At 35.1% G+C, this 19,457-nt stretch overlaps 1 protein-coding gene across 1 annotated transcript; it reads left to right on the top strand.

Annotated features, from left to right (window-relative positions):
* Positions 1-3,183: 3,183 nt before the first annotated feature.
* LOC136263734 (uncharacterized) lies at positions 3,184-12,201 on the top strand. Its single transcript, XM_066058367.1, has 4 exons — positions 3,184-3,434; positions 8,754-8,913; positions 10,453-10,580; positions 11,793-12,201. The coding sequence occupies exons 1-4, from the start codon at positions 3,204-3,206 to the stop codon at positions 11,964-11,966; spliced, it is 693 nt and encodes a 230-aa protein (XP_065914439.1). The 5' UTR covers positions 3,184-3,203; the 3' UTR covers positions 11,967-12,201.
* The last annotated feature ends 7,256 nt before the right edge of the window (positions 12,202-19,457 follow it).

Raw genomic sequence — 19,457 nt, 5'->3', positions numbered from 1 at the left:
ATACTATAGTAGTACCCATCCTGTCATCCAAAGTGTAGCCAAACAAACAAGTGTATATATACACTCTACTAACTATAGTGAACCTAAAAGTTTCAAATGTTGCATGATAGCTTACCATTACAATCGCACGAAGACTTATATGATAGGGATTCCCAATGTGTTTTACATAAATCCTAATAGAACGTATACCACAAAGTTAACATGAGCTTCACTACATACAATAAATAAAAGATAAATGAATCTTTTAAAATTAATACAAATATGGCTCTTTGCAAGAGCATAGGTCCACTAGTGAGTATCAAAGGAAAAGGAAATGACAAAGCTTAATATTTGTGACAAATTATATGCTTCAAGAAGAATTAGAGAAAGGCACTTACTCTAATAGAATGCACAGGACACATACACAGACAAACAAATTAAGTGTGTATTACATTAAATTTATATCATCATATTGTCCTGGTTTTCCCAAATATATCAATGTGTTACACAGTGTTGGGAGTAACGCGTTACATAAGTAATACGTTACATAATATTATTACTGTTGTGGTAACTAAGTAATATAACGAAATACGCTATAAATTAAAACAGGTAATTTAATTCAAGTTACTTTACTTACTAATGTAACGCGCTACCTAAGTAATATAGTTACTGTAACGAGTCTAATATTACATAATATTATTACTACAAATAACGAAGTTACTAATCTCGTTAGTAATCCACTGTGTAATGCCTAGCCACAACAAAGTAATGAAGCCTACTGAATGAAGCTTATTCACCAGTTTCTTACTTATAACCAAGATTTGCACATTGCCATCTCTCCTACTGCTTGTTTCTAGTTTGTACAACATGCTCAACTTTGCAGTTTGTACAATAATGATAATAAATAAATACACCATGATCCCTTGTTGATTTACTCCATTGATCTTTTCTTGGCTTGTCATTTTTTGAATTATGTGTAGATTGGAGTATATGGAAAACAGACTTGACAGAACATTGTTACATCAATTATGCATATATAATTGTACACTTTTGTAAAACTGCAGCTGGCTCTATGCTATCATGTTAATGCACTTCTATATAGCTATAGCATAACGTAAACATTGTAGTTTATAGTGACTAACAATAAAGACCTATATATACTAGCATTATATGTTGTGTCATACTACAGACACTTCCTTATGGAATGTATAGCTATGTAGCTATGTACTACAAAGCCATGGACTACAGCATGCAGCATGGTTTCTTCTATGATAAGGCTTTCCTGACAGCTTGGTTTCTGCTGTTGACAGTTTAAATAAATTTCCTTAAGTTGTGAGATACTTTTAGCTACAGACAAAAGTAGCTACAAACATTTCCTCATAATAGACAATTGAAATTGAAAGCAAAAACGGAAGAAAACTGAATTTGAAAATAAATTACATACATGCAGTGAAACCTTATAAAGTGCAGTAGCTCACAAACATTATTATGCACAGCCATTATATGCTTCATGGCCTTTTTAGTGTAATCTCATTGCTGAAAACACACATGTTTGCAAATGATACCAGACTATTACTTCAAATAGGTTACCTTGTCTATAACTATGCACTATTAGATCACTATGTAGCTGCCATGGCTAGAGCAAAGTAGTGGGACAATTGAACTCTTCATGACAATACTTCTGAGGTGATATTGCATGACTGATTTGGTGCTGAGTCGGGTATTCTAATAATGTTCATGTGTATATACTCTATAACAAACAATATAAATCTTATTTCATAATCTCAGCAAGGATATTACTATTATATATATTATATAGCATACAAATTGTGAACACCAAGTTAACATGCACCATAATTTTTACTATGCACATGAAACGTGCATTTAGAGAATATTGAGCTATTTCTGTGGGACTTCTGTTCAAGCTTTTTAGTAGCTATACTATAGCTTTTGTATGCAATGAGTGCATATGTGTAGCTGTAGCCACCATTATGGAGTGGTTACTAAGTGATGCATTAAAAGTTTTGATTATATTATTGTTCTCCTTAATATATTAAAGTGTAAGTTATATATTGTGCTCTATATGAAACTTAAACTGTCGACGGTTTTATCATCTAGCTTGTACATGCAGTTTGCAAGTAAAGCACACATAATATGGGTAGCATAATAGCTCTTGTGTACCGCATCTTGTGATCTTAGTACAGGGTGATCATGAGTGAACACCAGTGGTTAAAAACAAAATGAATCATGTTTGGCAATGCCTGTGCACATATCACACACTTTTCTGTTGAATGTGATATGCATAGGAGATGATATATAAATAGTTTAGGTTTGCTCCATTGAATAACTAAATGTGAACTTCCGTATCATCTCCTACTGATCACATGTCCTACAGGAAAACATTATCTTGGAGGCTATAACTATATATTACATTGCATACATTATTCATCATTTAGTATTATAAAGCTGCATGTTTATGTAACTTTTTATCATTTACCACAGTGATTTGCTGGTATATATATAAAATCCTATACAGAAACAACCATGTTTTAAATTTATTTAAGAACTCCTCGGCATATAGTGGTACCTGTAATACTTACTACCCACTATACCTTTACATAAATTCATTAATGCATATACTGGTCCATTCTATTAGATTTATCACTTCATGGATTGTAAAAAAAGAACATAATATGACTATAGAATTGATCTAAGCACTAAACAATTTTAAATCAAATTATTATGGACTATACACAAAAGAGAAGGTTTTGAAGAATAGCTATATATCTCAAGGACCTTTTAGTCAACTAGTAGACTAAAAAGAGAGTTAATTCACACAAAGCTGCATATACCTGACTTTGACTTTATACTTTTCTATTGCTATATTATAGGATTAGTTTTACAATTATAGCCCAATCAATTTTGCAGCTAGACTAGTAGCTTAACTATATTGCTACAACTCTTAGACTTAGTCTTAGCCCCCTTTGTATAGCCCTGTTATAATTAGCTACAGCCATAACTGCGCTAAGCTATGCAACAAGTAGCTAGGTGTTAAATTAACACTTTGAATGGAGTTACACAGGTAGTAGGCCTAATTAATTTTACACTGATGTCGTCATGCTAGTGCAAGGGTCACGTGTTGCAGTCTGGCAATAGCTATAAAAAGGATTCGCGCACACTCGATGCCATATCTAGCTCTGATGACAGGCATAGACTCTGGGAAAATGACCGATATTAATCCCATACCGTTTCTGTGGAAAAACCAAGCGACTACAATCAAAGGTTGGGAAATAATTCATGAGCATTTGGAAAGAGTTCTCGAGAAGTGTGAAATTGGCGAAGGCTGCGACGATGGCGATAAAAATTACACCATCATTCAGTTCGAAAGCCTCACTATCAAGATCGAAGGCCAGATAACAGTGGATCACACCTTAACCATATTGAGCATGTGGGAAGTAAGTTTTATCTGCTCGGTTTTATCAGTACTTGACATTACATAGCTAAAGGTTCCAGTTACAGAACCATCATAAGTAGATAGCTCGCGATTGTGACAATTGGAACACGTGAAATGTTAACCTTGTTTGTGGTTGTGTTTTGTCCTGTCCCGTATCCTTTCTTTTTGTATCTTCCTTGCCATTCCTGTACTGTGCTTTTTGTACATTAGTGTAGCCGCATGTGTCCGAGGTGTATTGTAACTGTATGCGTGTTTTGAACATCTTGATGATGGTTTTCTCTCTCACTTACCTAATATCGGACGGACTCCAAAACATATTGCTGCCCGTTGCTGTAAGACCTTCAGTGCTAGTGGTCACTATAAAGTGTTATACCGTATAATAAAATTGGGATTAGCTACTCGAGTTGCAACAGGAATTTTTGAACAACTTATATGTTTTTAGATAGTTCAAAACTGTGGGACTTTGCCGGACACCAAGTATCTGGTGGCATGTGCAGCCATGCAAAGTCATTTCCGATTAATATGTATAGCTATCCCGGAAAAAAAGTCGATTCACGGACACCCACAGTTTACAAATAACACTTGTATCCAATCAACAGTTTTATATGTTCACTTTGTAGATCAACTCATCTACTTTCTAAATATCCCCAGTTTATTTAATCAAATCCTTTAAATCACGAATTACAGATCAAATAAAAAGAGACGTTGCTGGAGTAATAATCGCACCATGAATTTAAGTGTACGGAAGTATATGGTGCTTATAAGTGTATACGGTACACATTTCCCATAAACTTATCTCAAACAAAATAATAATTATACTTAGTCATGTTTCTGTATACTTAAATTTATGGTGCATTTATTACTCCAGTGATTTGATTTGTAATTCGTGATTTAAAGGATTTGATTAAATAAACTGGGGATATTTAGAAAGTAGATGAGTTGATCTACAAAGTGAACATATAAAACTGTTGATTGGATGTAAGTGTTATTTGTAAACTGTGTGTATCTGTGAATCGACTTTTTTCCTGGGATATACGTATTAATTGGAAATGACTTTGCAGGGCTGCTGCCACCAGACAAAGAAGCTGAGAAAGCTGATACTTGGTGTCCAAAGTCCCATAGCCTTGAACTATCTAAAGACATATAAGTTGTTCAAAAATTCCTGTTGCAGCTTGAGTAATTCCATCTGATTTTTTAGCCCGTCTGGTATTAGATGAGTTACTCTAAATACAGTATAATATGATGATACCCTTGTGACCACTGTGACAGTTAGATCATACAAAGATGATGTACATATGTGAGCATGGCAAGGTGTGTGTGTGTGTGTGTGTGTGTGTGTGTGTGTGTGTGTGTGTGTGTGTGTGTGTGTGTGTGTGTGTGTGTGTGTGTGTGTGTGTGTGTGTGTGTGTGTGTGTGTGTGTGTGTGTGTGTGTGTGTGTGTGTGTGTGTGTGTGTGTGTGTGTGTGTGTGTGTGTGTGTGTGTGTGTGTGTGTGTGTGTGTGTGTGTGTGTGTGTGTGTGTGTGTGTGTGTGTGTGTGTGTGTGTGTGTGTGTGTGTGTGTGTGTGTGTGTGTGTGTGTGTGTGTGTGTGTGTGTGTGTGTGTGTGTGTGTGTGTGTGTGTGTGTGTGTGTGTGTGTGTGTGTGTGTGTGTGTGTGTGTGTGTGTGTGTGTGTGTGTGTGTGTGTGTGTGTGTGTGTGTGTGTGTGTGTGTGTGTGTGTGTGTGTGTGTGTGTGTGTGTGTGTGTGTGTGTGTGTGTGTGTGTGTGTGTGTGTGTGTGTGTGTGTGTGTGTGTGTGTGTGTGTGTGTGTGTGTGTGTGTGTGTGTGTGTGTGTGTGTGTGTGTGTGTGTGTGTGTGTGTGTGTGTGTGTGTGTGTGTGTGTGTGTGTGTGTGTGTGTGTGTGTGTGTGTGTGTGTGTGTGTGAACAAACAAACAAGCAAAATTACAAAGAAAAAAGAAAAGAGTTAAGTTAGGCTTTCTGTTGACCATTCACTACCAGTTCCAAGCAATGAAGTCCTTTGTGAGTATGACATACATCTATGAGCTGAATTGTTGAGGGTCTTCCTGATGGAAGATGCGCTGGTTATGGAAAGTCAATAAAACTTTTGATGTTCTGTATAGAAGTAGGTAGGTAGTGACCCCAGCACAGTACTTCATAATATAAGACACCGTTTTACTGTAGTATAGGCTACTGCAATTCGCTTTATATTTGTTGCAAAAAAATTCATGATAAATTTTCATGTAAAATTATTTTCATAAGATTTACGTGAATGACTGCTCTATTAGAGTATTTCTATCTTTTGAAAGAAAAATTTGTGTAAGAATTTTTGTACAAGTAATTGCATGCAAAAATTATTTTATAATGAAAATAAAGCAAATTACGGTATAAAAGTATGAGGCCACATGAGAACCGTTCAGGGATTGTACTGAGTTTATAATATAATTAGCTAGCTACATATGCACATACATGCACTTATTGTTAATCCAGACATTGCTATATTTTACACTGTAAATTTGGTCATTATTATTGCATCATCTCTGCCTTTTAATGACTGTATAGAAGAAGGGAAGGCTTGATAGGTTAAAATCCAATGTCAGAAGAAGTGGCTTTAACCATTGCCAGTTAATTCTCAATAAGTGAATATTGTGATTAATTTAAAATGAGACTGCTATACTCCTATAAAGCATTTAGTTAACTCTAATGGAACAGTCAGGTGCTTGTACGTATGATTGCAATGAATGATGAACTGCTTGCCTGCATTGGTTTATAGGCTTCTGAAATAAATAAATAAGTGGCCTAATATGTACAGCTAAACAGATGTAGTCTATATGGTGTTGCATGCCAACATGGCCATACAGAGCCTCAGTGCTTTCTTGCTTTGTCACTGCTGAATGCTAAAAAATAGAGTAGAAAAACTGATAGACAAATACACAGAGAGACATAGAGATAGAGACACAGAGACAGACAGATGGAGAGAGACAGACAGACAGAGAAACACAGGGGGAGAAAGAGTAAAGAACAATGCATGGTCTGGCTATGAAAACTCACAGGAAAAGGCATAAGAGCTGGTAAGACCACTCAAATTTACATAAATTTAATTTATTCAATTAGGCTTGCGCCAATTATGCTGGCAAAAGTTCGAGCATAATAGGCTGGCAAAAGCATCAAGCATTATGTCAGCATAATAGGACAATTTTCAAGAATTTTAATTAAAATGCACAATGCGCATGCCAAAAATACTGCCCAACATGAACATACTGCACATTATTACTGCATTAAGTGCATTTCATGTCAAAAACTTTGTAGTGCTATTATTTCTTGACTGATTATAGTAGTAAGATCGAGATATTCTAATATAGCAGTCATTTACTCTAATATAGCAGTCAGGAAATGCTGATATACTCTAATAAAACAGTCAGCTTTCGAGCATAATCTTGATTGTGAAAGCATAATTTTGAGCATAATAGGCTGGATTTTTGAACACTGCTCAAAAGCATAATAAGCTATTTTCAAAGCATAGTTGGCTCAAGCCTATATTCAATGCTTTGGTGTTTAATTAGCTATAGTGTTGTTCCAATATCAGCTAGTTATTACAGTTCTAGTTCCAGTTTTGGAACCATAATCTTTAAAATTACAATCCCAGTTCTAGTTCTGGAACCATAACCTTTAGAATTACAGTTCTATTTCCATAACTTTTAGAATTACAGCTCTAGTTCCAGTTCTGGAACTATGACCTTTACAATTGCAGCTCTAGTTCCAGTTCAGGAACCATGAAATTTAGAATTATTCTTCAATTTCTATAACAACACTTATTTTAACTTAAGTATTACCAAAAGCCCATAATGAATTATGGACACTCACTATATTAAGTTATATATGCTAGTCTTGCCAGGTTTAATTGTTTCATGTATGTAACTAATACTGTAGTTATCAGCATTATTATACAACAACTATAACACTAACACTATATAGGGTGATACTAAAAGACCTGTAGCTAATTATCAAGCACTGAACCAGACATGTATACATATGCTAAAACACTGCTTGAAAACAATGATTATAGCTATAATATTAGAAGAGAATGCCAAATGCAATGCTGGCTCAGTCATGCACATTGTTATGGAAACTATGAACACTCAATATCCTTTTGAAAGACAAGTTTGGTCAGCCACATAACTTGAGGCATGCCCACATGAACCTTCCCATGATTTTAATTTGTATACTTTTATGAAGTTATACATATATTAATACCATACCTGTTTCACTGCCCATATAAAAGTCTCAATAGGAGCAGTGAAATTTATCCCGTATTTCACTGGTAACAGTGAAAAAGTTGTAATTGCAACTTCATTGGCTAGAATTTATGTTAACAATGTAACGCCAATTAGTGTTTATGCATGTTTAGTACATAGTGACAAATTGCGTGTATAGCAACGCTAATGCACAGCATGCATATATGCAGTGTATATGCAACAAGTATGGTATTAATTGGGAATAGCATGGGTATAGCAGTGAAATTTGGGATAAATACCATGAGTGTTCTATTGGAAATGGGGATAAATTTCACGAGGTGAAGCCGAGTGAAATTTACCATTTCCAATACAACACTTGTGGTATTTATCCCAAATTTCACTGCTACCCATGCTATTACTAGTACATATTACATTGTTTGTTTGCCAGCAGATAAAATTCTAGTCTTGTAGAGCATAAAATCTCATTGGCAAAAACTGTATGGTTATGACCAATTCCAGTTCCAGTATCAATTCCAGTACTTGATAAAATTTCTTTATTGTTCTAGTTCTAGTTCCAGTTTTGAGGAAAGCAAAATTATATTTCTATTTCCAGTTCCAGTCTTAAGGAAAGCAAAATTATTGTTCCAGTTCTACTTGGAACTGGAATTAAAAGGGCTGGAACTGGAATTATTTTAATTCCAGTACTGATAACAGGAACAACACTAATTAGCTAACTACTGTATCATGCATGCTGTCTGACTTTTGGCTTTAATCTGACTGCCCACCCTATCTAGTAATATATATATCATACAGTCTAAGAGGGGGAGGTTCATTGATTTCAAGGCCAGATGTGGCAGTAACAGTAAAATTACTGTTCTTGAAATATTATTATACGTTAGAGATTGTTTGTTCTTTTTCAATGGGCTCTTATTCAATATGAGCATATATTGATCATGTATGTGTGTGAAGAATCTATCATGTGAGGTAGTAAAACTACTTTAAATTTGCATCAACCAATTTGCTGATCATGACAAATCATAGCTAGTCATAATAAATCATGTTGACGGACAAATAATATTACTATGCAGTATTACCACATCATCCGATATTCCAATGATGTGCCACTACAAAATGAACTGATACGACAATCTATTATACAACACCAGCAGGATAATATAACCTATCAGTTTGGTCTAGTGAAGAAAGGACCTTGGAAACCACTAGGACCTAATCCACGTCGACGAGAGAGTGAGTAATGGATGTTGTACATCTACCACATACATTTACCACGTGCGCATGTTTTATGTTCTACAGCATATGCGTATTTCATCGTACAGTAGTATGTACCATACATGTATGGTATGAAATACACTTGTGGTACAGAACACTAAAGACATGTACTAGGGCTGAGGTAATTATGCTCATGATTCTTTGCATTATTCTATTCAGAATTTCCTTGAAAAAGCTTGCATTATGCTCCAAAATTTATGCATTATTCTCAAAATCATTCCAATAAATTGAAACAGAAGTGTTGAACTGCCTGTTTATTTAAAATTCTATGGTTAATTATTGCACATAAGTGACCGGATTTGCGAAAAGGGGTCTTCCACACACATCCAATTCTACGAACTTGAAAAACCATAACTTAGTGATAAAGTAACATATTAACCTGAAATTTGCTCCATCCACTAAGCTATGTTGGCACTCACTACTAGCCAAATGCCAAGGCAATAGCATTTTTCAATCCAAAGGTATTAGTCGTCAAATTTGATATATTGGTTGTGTGTGGAAGACCCCTTTTCGCAAATCCGGTCACATATTTTATTGTTCTAATAGAGTAGTATATATGCAAAAAGTAAGATTGATTGCTTTATTAGTGTATATACAGGTGAATGTTCTATTAGAGCATCTCGCTCTGGTGACTGTCCTATTAGAGTATATCGATCATTCATTCATGAAATCTTTGATAAATTCTTTCAAAATACTAGTACAATGATTCTGGCACTATGCTGAAAATTATTCTGGCATAATTACTGCATCCTTACCTTTATACTACATGCTTTTCACCTTTTGACCTGCTAATGACAATCCCAGAGTCCAACAACTGGACCAAGCACAAACTTAGCTTGAATAGTATTGCTGTGCTGGTGCTAGGTGAAGTCCCTTTTTGCAATGGAAAATTCTGTCACAACTTTGGTGAGAGGGTTGACCAGCACACAGCCGATGATGACAACTTAAGTCCTCAGTGTGATTAAAGTTCTTCTCACATCCACAGATAAAAGAACCAATAGGAGGACCTCTAATAACCCTTTCAGATGAGATAGTGGCACAAATCACACCTCATCATGACCGATCCTGGGCTGCACCATACCAACTGAAAACATCAAACTTCATCCTTTAAGTGTCCCCCCACACACTCAGTTATAACTATAGTCAACATCAAAATCTTCTTAATAATCACCAGGAATTAAAAGCAGTGGAGCAGGTCACAAGAGATTTTTCATGTTCCTATAAACCGATCATATATGAGTATCACTTAAAGATTGAGATACTCTAATACAACACCCCTTCTGTACCTATGAAAAACTAACCTAAAGCGAAAACGCCTATATACAGAAAAGAGTCTATATACAAGAATCAATAGATTGGAGTACATGTGTTTAGTGCAGAAGCGGGCTCCATCATCCATACCTCCATGCACATTATGGCAAAGCTATCAAAACAATATTAAAGTTTTAATATTTAAGCGAATAACCGATATCGATATGTTTCTATGTATTTATATAGGGATCATTTTTGTGTCTGGATCTCGTGACAACACTGATTTAGAACTGTTCAATGGAAGGACCAACTTATATTTGCAAGTCAAACAAGTAGGACATGGATATAAGGTGAAAGTGGCTGAAAGACCTCTAGTAAGTGATGCATGTGTACTGTACATCCCAGACATCAGTGTAAAATATAATTATTTTCCATTTAATGTAAAGATATTGAAAAGGGTGCCATGTAGATATACGTATATAACAATCAACTCCTCCTTATGCAATCAACAAAATGCAACATATATATAGTGGGACAGTGATTTATGAATAAATTTAGGATAACATGATAGAAACAGTAGTGGAGCTGAGGTTTTTTTGTCTCTGGTTAAATGCTAAATTGTAACAAGTGTGATTTGTTGATTGGTGGTTACTTGTATGGTAGCCAGGAGCTATATATGAGGTACATGTAGAATCTTACACTTATTTGTTACTGATCTGTACACTTAATTCAAATTTGTCATGCATATAGATTCAATGTACAGGAAAATGTATTTGTTATAATAATGAGCAATTCAAATTGGACATACCAGTGATGACATTGCCAAATGGTAAAGTAAGATATAGCATGTGTGAAAATAAATTCTTATGGCATAGACAACTCTTATGAAATTTACACATAACTGGAGACTTGTATGTTGCACATGCCAGATATCAGGCCAACTGAAATGGTTGGAGTAATGCAACAAGACCTGTCATTATGTATCATGCCACCTACCAGAAGTCTTTGAATATTAAAATTAACACTATTTTCACACACATTATATGCACAACAGCCCTGTATTCCCAATGCACAAAAACCAATCATACTCTAATAGAACATTTCAGAAAATCTTTTTAATTGCCTTTACATAGCGTACAGGTGAAATTCAGCTTTGTATGATGTAGGGTTAAAGTACTGTATTAACAGCTAAAAGTTCACAGACATAAATATTTATTATTAATGGACATATCTGTCATGGCCAAAGTATCCATTGCTGGGCAGGTACTATGTATGTTTCTCCTTCTTTGCCAAACACAAAAACAAAACAATGGAGAATCATTGACATTCCATCTTTTAGATATGACATAAATTAATGCTCATATCACATGTTTTTGAAAAATCAAAAATTCTACATGGGTTTTGTTGTTAGGATCTTCCTTCTCCACTAACCAGGCATTAAAGAAAAGAAATCAAATGTATTGTACCCACAAAATTAATTGTAATGAATATATTATATCAGGTTTTGGCAGAGCTGGTCACATAAATAACATAGTGTATTCATTGGTTGTATTTATACACTAACAAGCACATATCTTTTGTAATAGGAAGCTGATCCTATGTCACGTTTTGATCTGAGTGATCCTGGTACAATGAGGCTTGTTGTTGATCCAAGATATTATCTCATGTTTGATACTTCAAACTACCGTGTAATTGTTGGTAAACCCAGTGGTAATTCACTTGGAGCTGATTTTAGGTTCATAATTAGATTTTTTGGTTAACAAACACAAACTATGTGTAATAAGTACTAACATTCTTTATGCAGAAAGATTTTATGCTCACAACATACCTTTATTTTTACAGCATTATTGTAATGTTATTTTCTGTACATATTTACGAGATGCAGCTAGGCTAAATATTTTTGTACTTGTGATGCATAAATGAAAAAATTGTGTTTAGAGTTGTACAATACATATTGTAGTTTAGCCTGTAAGATTCACAGGCTAGGGATCAGATTTAGCAACATTTAAATTTTAATTTTGGTAAGGGTATTATTAAGGGAAACATGAAAGAATGTTTATGTGAACATTCCTATCATGATTTATTATCAGCAGCATTATAGGGGATGCTATTTTCTACTGGGGAGACCCCTACTATGCAATACTACAGTGAAACCTTACTTAGTGGTCACCTCAGTGATGAGGCCACCTTATTATAGTGACCAGGTCCAGCAAATGAGTTCAAATGTATTTTCCATTCTGGAGTTTATCGTAGTGAAAGGTAGGAATATATTACTTAAGACATAATGGCTGGGAAAAGTATGAAATATATTACCACAATAATGGGTACAGCTTTGCCAGTTAAATTATACACTTAGAACTACATATGTAACCGGATTTGTGAAAAAGGTACCTTTTTCACACAGAAAATTTGACCCATTTTTTTAACTTTAATATTTCATAACTTATTAATAATTTCATATAATTGTCTCAATTTTCCACGAGTGCAGCTAAATTATCTGGCTGCATTTTGAAACAAAGAGCAAGTTACTCTGTATAAGGAGTCAACTGTTACATTATTTTGTTTGATGGCATGTAAAATGTGTGGAAATGTACCTTTTTGCAAATCCAGTCACATATTATAGGAGCAGCAAACTTTTGCAGTGATACCTTGGTTCTCTGCTCAGCTGGCCCCTTTATTGAGAAAAATTGTGTTTTACCAGTTTGGTCTTGTGGCCACTGGCCATATTAATGAGGTGGCCTTATTAACAAATAGTTAATCGCTACATGCAATATTATATTGTTTGTTTACGTCAATTGTAAATTGCTGTTATAGTTACTACTGGTTTGTTGAAAATCTCTATATAATAAACCGGTTTGTTTATGACCACATTAATGAGGTTTTTGGTAATACAGCCACCTCACTAATAGGGCCACTTTTCATGGGCCTCATAGGTTGTCCTAATAACAAAGCTTCACACACACCATATTGCCTGATAAATTGTCGCTCCATGCTCTCTGTTGAAGTCACAATTATAATGTTATAGTTACTCCCTGCCAGGTTGCATAGCATTCATCCTTGCATTTTCACACATGTACACTTTACAATTATACACTTTTCTACACTTCGTATTGTACACTTTGTAAAATAGTATTAAAGTTTGGCACACTGTTAGTGGTCTGGAGGCAGATTTTGTGATATGCACTGTATGCTGTGTTACAACACTGATGTGATGCATACTGTTCATGTATCATTTTTTATTGTGCATTTGGCTATTTGGTGTATGCACGTGTTGGTGAAATTCACTAGTATCTGATTGGAACACTACACACAATATGTACCCTAAATCTATTATAGCATTCCAATGGTAATAAGATCAGTTTCAAATCAGAGTTGGTATTTTTTGTTGTTTTGCTATAATCGGGTATAGGAATTTTAATAGTGCACAGGTTACATACGTATGTTCCAGTGCATGTTTTTAAGATACGAATGCATGAAGAATATTGCAGTGTGTCTATAAGGATCTGCATGGCTTGATGAGAATCAGTGGTGCACTGGTGGATGGCCTGGTATAGTTGGCCGAACATTCTTTGAAGTCTATCTGTGGATGTGTTGTCTACCTCCATTTTGAAGTATATCTGTGAATTTCATTCATGGTCTATCACTTTGAAGTTTACTTGTGGATTATCAGTGGACTTCAATATTGTTGTTTACCCCATTTTGATGTCAATATAGTGGAGTTCAATTGTCCATTTTGAAGTTTGTATTCTGAAGTCTATCTGTGAACTTGAATCATGTCCATTCTGAAGTCTATATGTGGATGGTCTACCTCCGGTCCATTCTGAAGTCTATATTTGTGGACTTCAATTGTTGTTTGCCTTCATTTGTCTCTCACACATATCTCACATATACCTGTAATCTTGAGTTGTAAAGTCTATCTGTGAGATTTTTTTATTTGGCAGGAAACTCTATAAGCACCTACAACACTGGGAATATATGCTGTGAATGGTAATAAATTGATGAATCTCTTATACACCTGCTCACTATACTACCCATGGCAAGTTATATGACTTTAATGCTTTACCTCAAACTTTTAAAGTCCAAAATTCGATCACAAACTAAAACTTAACTTTATTATGAGTGCTTGTGAGTTTTCTCACCATCACAGTGTCAATATTGGACAATGATGACATTATGTGCTAAGTAGCCAACTTGTTTTATTGTACAAGAGCATATATAAGATTACAACAAAGAATATTTGGACTAAAATTTTACCTGTAGATACTTAAACAATAGCAATTACCATAACAGTTCTTAGTTTGGCTTTCTGACATGTGATTGTACTAATTATGGGAGTATACTGGTGATATTTCTGATTTATAACTTGACTGCAAAAGAGCACTTCAAAGGCTTACAGCTAATATATTTTATGATATAACAAATTTTATTCTAAGTCAGTGCAGATAAATGCATAGACAGAAAAAAATATTAGATGTGTTTTTATGCTTTCTTCGGATGCTACCAGCCTGTTTTACTTTCAGTTTTTTTACTGTAGCAAAACCTCTACATACTTACACAAATAAAAATGTTAGCTACACACAAAACGCTGATTGTCTTTTAGTACAGTGTGGCAGCCAGAAATTGCTCCTTGCAAAATCATGTCAGCTGGGAGGCCATTCCATATATTGGCAGCTGTAGCCAGCCAACTGCACTTGAATCTGTCCAGTGCTCTAAAGTTAAAGGGGCTAACAAAACGTAAGTGTTCAGCTGGGTCCCAGGAGTGAAGACAATGACATCTGCAATGAGTTGGATTATCAAGTAACTGTGGGCAATAAGCAGGTAAGTTTCCACATCCAGTTGAAGGAACTGTACCCCAATTTGATCAAGCTGCTAAGCAATATAGCCTATACACATGAGCTCCCACAGCAACTACTAGCAATGTACATATGCTGATTAATTGTGGCTGTATGTACTTCCTTCTTGTTGCCATGGCATTCTTCTGCTTGTATGTCTTTGACACATGCATTATCAAGGAGACAACCTGTCATAAACAGTAGTGTGACATCAAATAGATACCCCTTATGTCATCATCTTCACAATGTCACCATCTTTTCATCTGTCATGATCACCATTAGACTTCGCTTTACACACATGCTATATATTTACTGTAGGATATATAAAACTAGCATTGAAATATGTTTTTTTGGTATTACATAAGCATACAGTAATTAGTTTAGAAACTACTAGCAATAATAGTTCAAGTATTCAAATGACTTCCCTGCTGTTTATTTATTTTATTTATTTATTTATTAATGCTTTACAGCACAAGTGCTGAGGGTCTGTAGGGCACCTGGTCCTACAGCCTGCTCAAAGACTTAGCTACTAGACTTTAGCTGCTTAAGATGTATTTGAAAAGTTGGAGAAAGGAGAAAAAATCCATGACTGGACCTAGGTGGTCTCGAACCTGCAGCCATCCGATTTACGCTTGAACGCTTACAGGGGTCTACCAGGTGGTCAGGATGTTTTCTCCTTGTTATTTTCATGTACTTATATCCATAGGAATTCTAGAGAGTAACTCATTATCTCTAAGTACCTCAAGTAGAACCAAATGGACACTAGTTTATTTATTAATGCTTTACAGCACAAGTGCTGCTCAAAGACTTTAGCTACTAGACTTTAGCTACTTAAGGTGTGTTTGAAAAGTTGGAGAAAGGAGAAAAAATCCATGACTGGACCTAGGTAGCCTCGAACCTGCAGCCATCCGATTTATGCTCGAACGCTTACAGGAGTCTACCAGGTGGTCAGAATGTTTTCTCCTTGTTATTTTCATGTACTTATATCCTTAGGAATTCTGTTGCTGATGTACGTGTCATATTATAGACAATTCCTATGTATATACCTCATATAACTAAGTATGTAACTACATTTATATGTGCAAACCATATTCTACAGTCATACCATTGAATACTTTTATCTAAATCTATCATGCAAAAAATGAGTAAGACTATGTATGGCATTATTTTTACAAGGTTTCCTATACCCTGGTTTCAGATTAACTACATTTCCTTATGCTGTGAGATCCTTTTATAGGCAGAATTGTAACATTTCCTCATAACTGAAATGGAAAGCAAAAATAAAAGGCTGCAATAAAGAAACTGAAACAGAAAATGATTTACACTGAAACCATATACAGTGGCCAGATGAACATGTATAGCTAACTCTTATAGCAAATAAGTAACAAACATAATATATGTATAGCAGTGATGTGTTTGTGGCTTTATTTTAGGGTAATCTTAGCAATGAAACTGAACACACATGCTTGCCATACAATTTCCTCAATTACTAAGATTACACTGTCTAGCCATGTATGAAGGATTTAGTACATACTGCATAGTACGTTGAACCTAATGTTCTTTAGTTATAGATAGTAAGATAGAAACTACAATTACAATGGATATCTGATCAAAATATTGTATACAGAGATAATACAGTTTTAGTACACAAAGTATGAACATATGAAGTTCATGCCCTAGGCACTATGCCCATGCATACATGCATGCAAGTATAGTACAATGTGTAGTAAAGTACTAATTTATTAATTGACCCTCCTTTGGAACCTAAAAATTGATACAGTCTTATTGAAGAGGTCACCTTTGTCAGATCAACCTGTTCGAGGGTGCTTCCCCGACCCCAAGATGCATACACACAATACACAGAAAAACATGTATGAGACATGCATGCATATTACTTTTGTATTCATCAATGCTCCCTTGCCATGCCCACACAGGTCACTAGCTATCCTTGGTTAGTGGTCAAATGTGGATCTATTCATTTAACACTGTACACTTCTCAAACAATTGTCTTCTATGTATCATTGCAAATATTGGAAGTAGGGAGACTTTTTGTGATGCCAGGGCCTAGCTACAGCTAGGTGGGTATGTAGAGGAAACCAAGGAATATCATGCAAAGCACATTAGCATGTATAGCCTGCATGCCAACCTATGGGGACATGACCCCAATACTTTAAAAAATTGTACCCTTAAAATTGAATCTCAGAGTGATTTAAGCAGTTTATAGCTTTCAGATTGTACATTATATAGTTGCTTGACTGTTGTTTTAGGATGATTGTTCTATTAGGGTATCTAGATCATGATATAACTGATATAGACTACAACAAGAGCATCCAGTTGAATGCATCTTATAGAAAATAGGACAATTGTCAATGTTCAATGACAGTACATATTTGATCATAAACACATAAGAAATTTTAAGTATATGGATTAAGTACAATACATATTATAGTAGGCATTCCAGTATCCGAGAGTTTTTAATAGAAAAATTCTCTTTATATTCCTCAATGGAACTCTGGCACAAAATAATAACTTGTGTTTAACTTGAGATTGCTCTGTAGTCCGAGCTCCAATGAAGATAAATGTTGCTATGGGGTTTGTCCACACGCCAATCATCATGAAAATCTTAGTTTTGTCATATGCATTACATATAAGTAAGTTTTGTGTTGTATTGTAACCTTTTCAAGTCTTGTAATGTATGTAGAATACTTTAAAAAACACAGTCGGGTGGAAGGTAGTCACTGGTGCGTACTTTAAAGTGTATAGTTACTTTGTTCAGGTTAGTAATTTTCAGTTCCAGAGCAATCTTCTGATGGCTGTGTCATCAGCTCAAAAATACAAACTTGGCATAACAATGCCATAATTGAAACCACAACTCCACCTTAGGTATTGTTGCATCATTGTGGCACCTCCACTTGTGTTGTTTAGTTACCTTTATAAGTTGTTAACTTGATGTTTTTACTTACTTGAGATAGCCACTTACCTATGCATGGGTATACACCATAATCCATTGTATAGAGAAGTGTGCAGTAGGTGAAACATACTTGCTCACCACAAAGCATACAAAGATCACTGAGATCTGAAGTTACTCTCATTACATCTACAAACTTGCAGCTAGAAGCAACTGCAGTTTCAAGATAGTCCAGATTGCTAGATGGCTTCCTGATTCAATTGTGCCATTTTTTCTTTTAAAATGTATGGAGAGCCCTGGAGAAAAAAATGTACCCTTTTTCAGTTTTTAGCACTGTGCATGCCAAAGTAGCTAATTCCAACCCAACAAACTATATATTTCTGAGATTGGCAATCAATACTCTATCTATTGAGCATACAAAAAGTCCAAAATTTAAAAATTGGGCTGGAATGCCCAATGATAGTAGTCGAAGGGTGCAGTCCCTAGATGCTAACCAACTATAAAATCAACATGGCTACATTTCAAATAGTGTACAGTGTATAGCTACACAGTGAAATACAATTTTTAAACTATACAAAGTAAAATCATATTATTTAATGTCTTATTATTAAGGTAGTGGACAGTAAAACGTAGACAAAAAGGGTCACTAAATGAAAAACCCACAGAACTCAGCTGGGGTCGAACCCTGCACTACTGGAGCTTAGGCAAGTGTGCTAACCACTGTCCTACCACTGCTAGCTACCACCTCCCCTACTTTTCTATCTTATATGTTACTCAAGTAGTAGTCTCAGTAAATAGAATAACCGGCCTGGATAGTAACATAGATAGTATATTCTATGTATGTATGATAGTAAGAAGAATGTAACCTATAGGCAAAGAAGAAACCAAAGCTGAACCCAACCCTAACCCTAACAATAATACTTTTGCGGCCTCTAAAGTCAAATGTTCAGGGAAACTATCAGGCACGTTCCCTAAAGTCAAATTCTCAGGGCAACTACTAGACATGAAAATGAACAGTACCATGTACCTCCTATTATTAATTATCCAATACAGGTCTCGATTAGTACGTATCTATCGGTATGCTCATTTTTGTAAACACTCTATTTGGAACACTATTTCACACTGCATATTGACTCTAACTAAGGTTCTGAGGACTTACATCTTTATTTCTGTTTAGTTTTTTGTTAATTTGTAAGTCTGTCTCTGTTCCTGGGTTTAGTTTTCTGTATAATGCTACGTTTGCGTACATTAAAATGTATTAAATGTATTTAGTTACTGCATGTTCAGTGGATACTTATAGTCATTTACTGTTGTATACTTAATGAATGCATGCTACCATCCAGTGCTAATCCAGTGCAGAGTACAATATAGCAATCAGCCACTGGCCATTTTCCAACCAAGAAACGCTGTTGACCAATCAACACAACCATTTGTGCTGATCAAACTTTTCATCACTGTAATTTTTAATTATTAGCCTTTACAATGATATGTAGCTAGCTAGTTATTATTTT

This window comes from Dysidea avara, chromosome 8 (genome assembly GCF_963678975.1).
Source record: "Dysidea avara chromosome 8, odDysAvar1.4, whole genome shotgun sequence".
Classification (NCBI taxonomy): Eukaryota; Metazoa; Porifera; class Demospongiae; order Dictyoceratida; family Dysideidae; genus Dysidea; species Dysidea avara.
The sequence above is the reverse complement of the archived record's forward strand: the minus strand, read 5'-3'. Positions and strand labels throughout refer to the sequence as shown.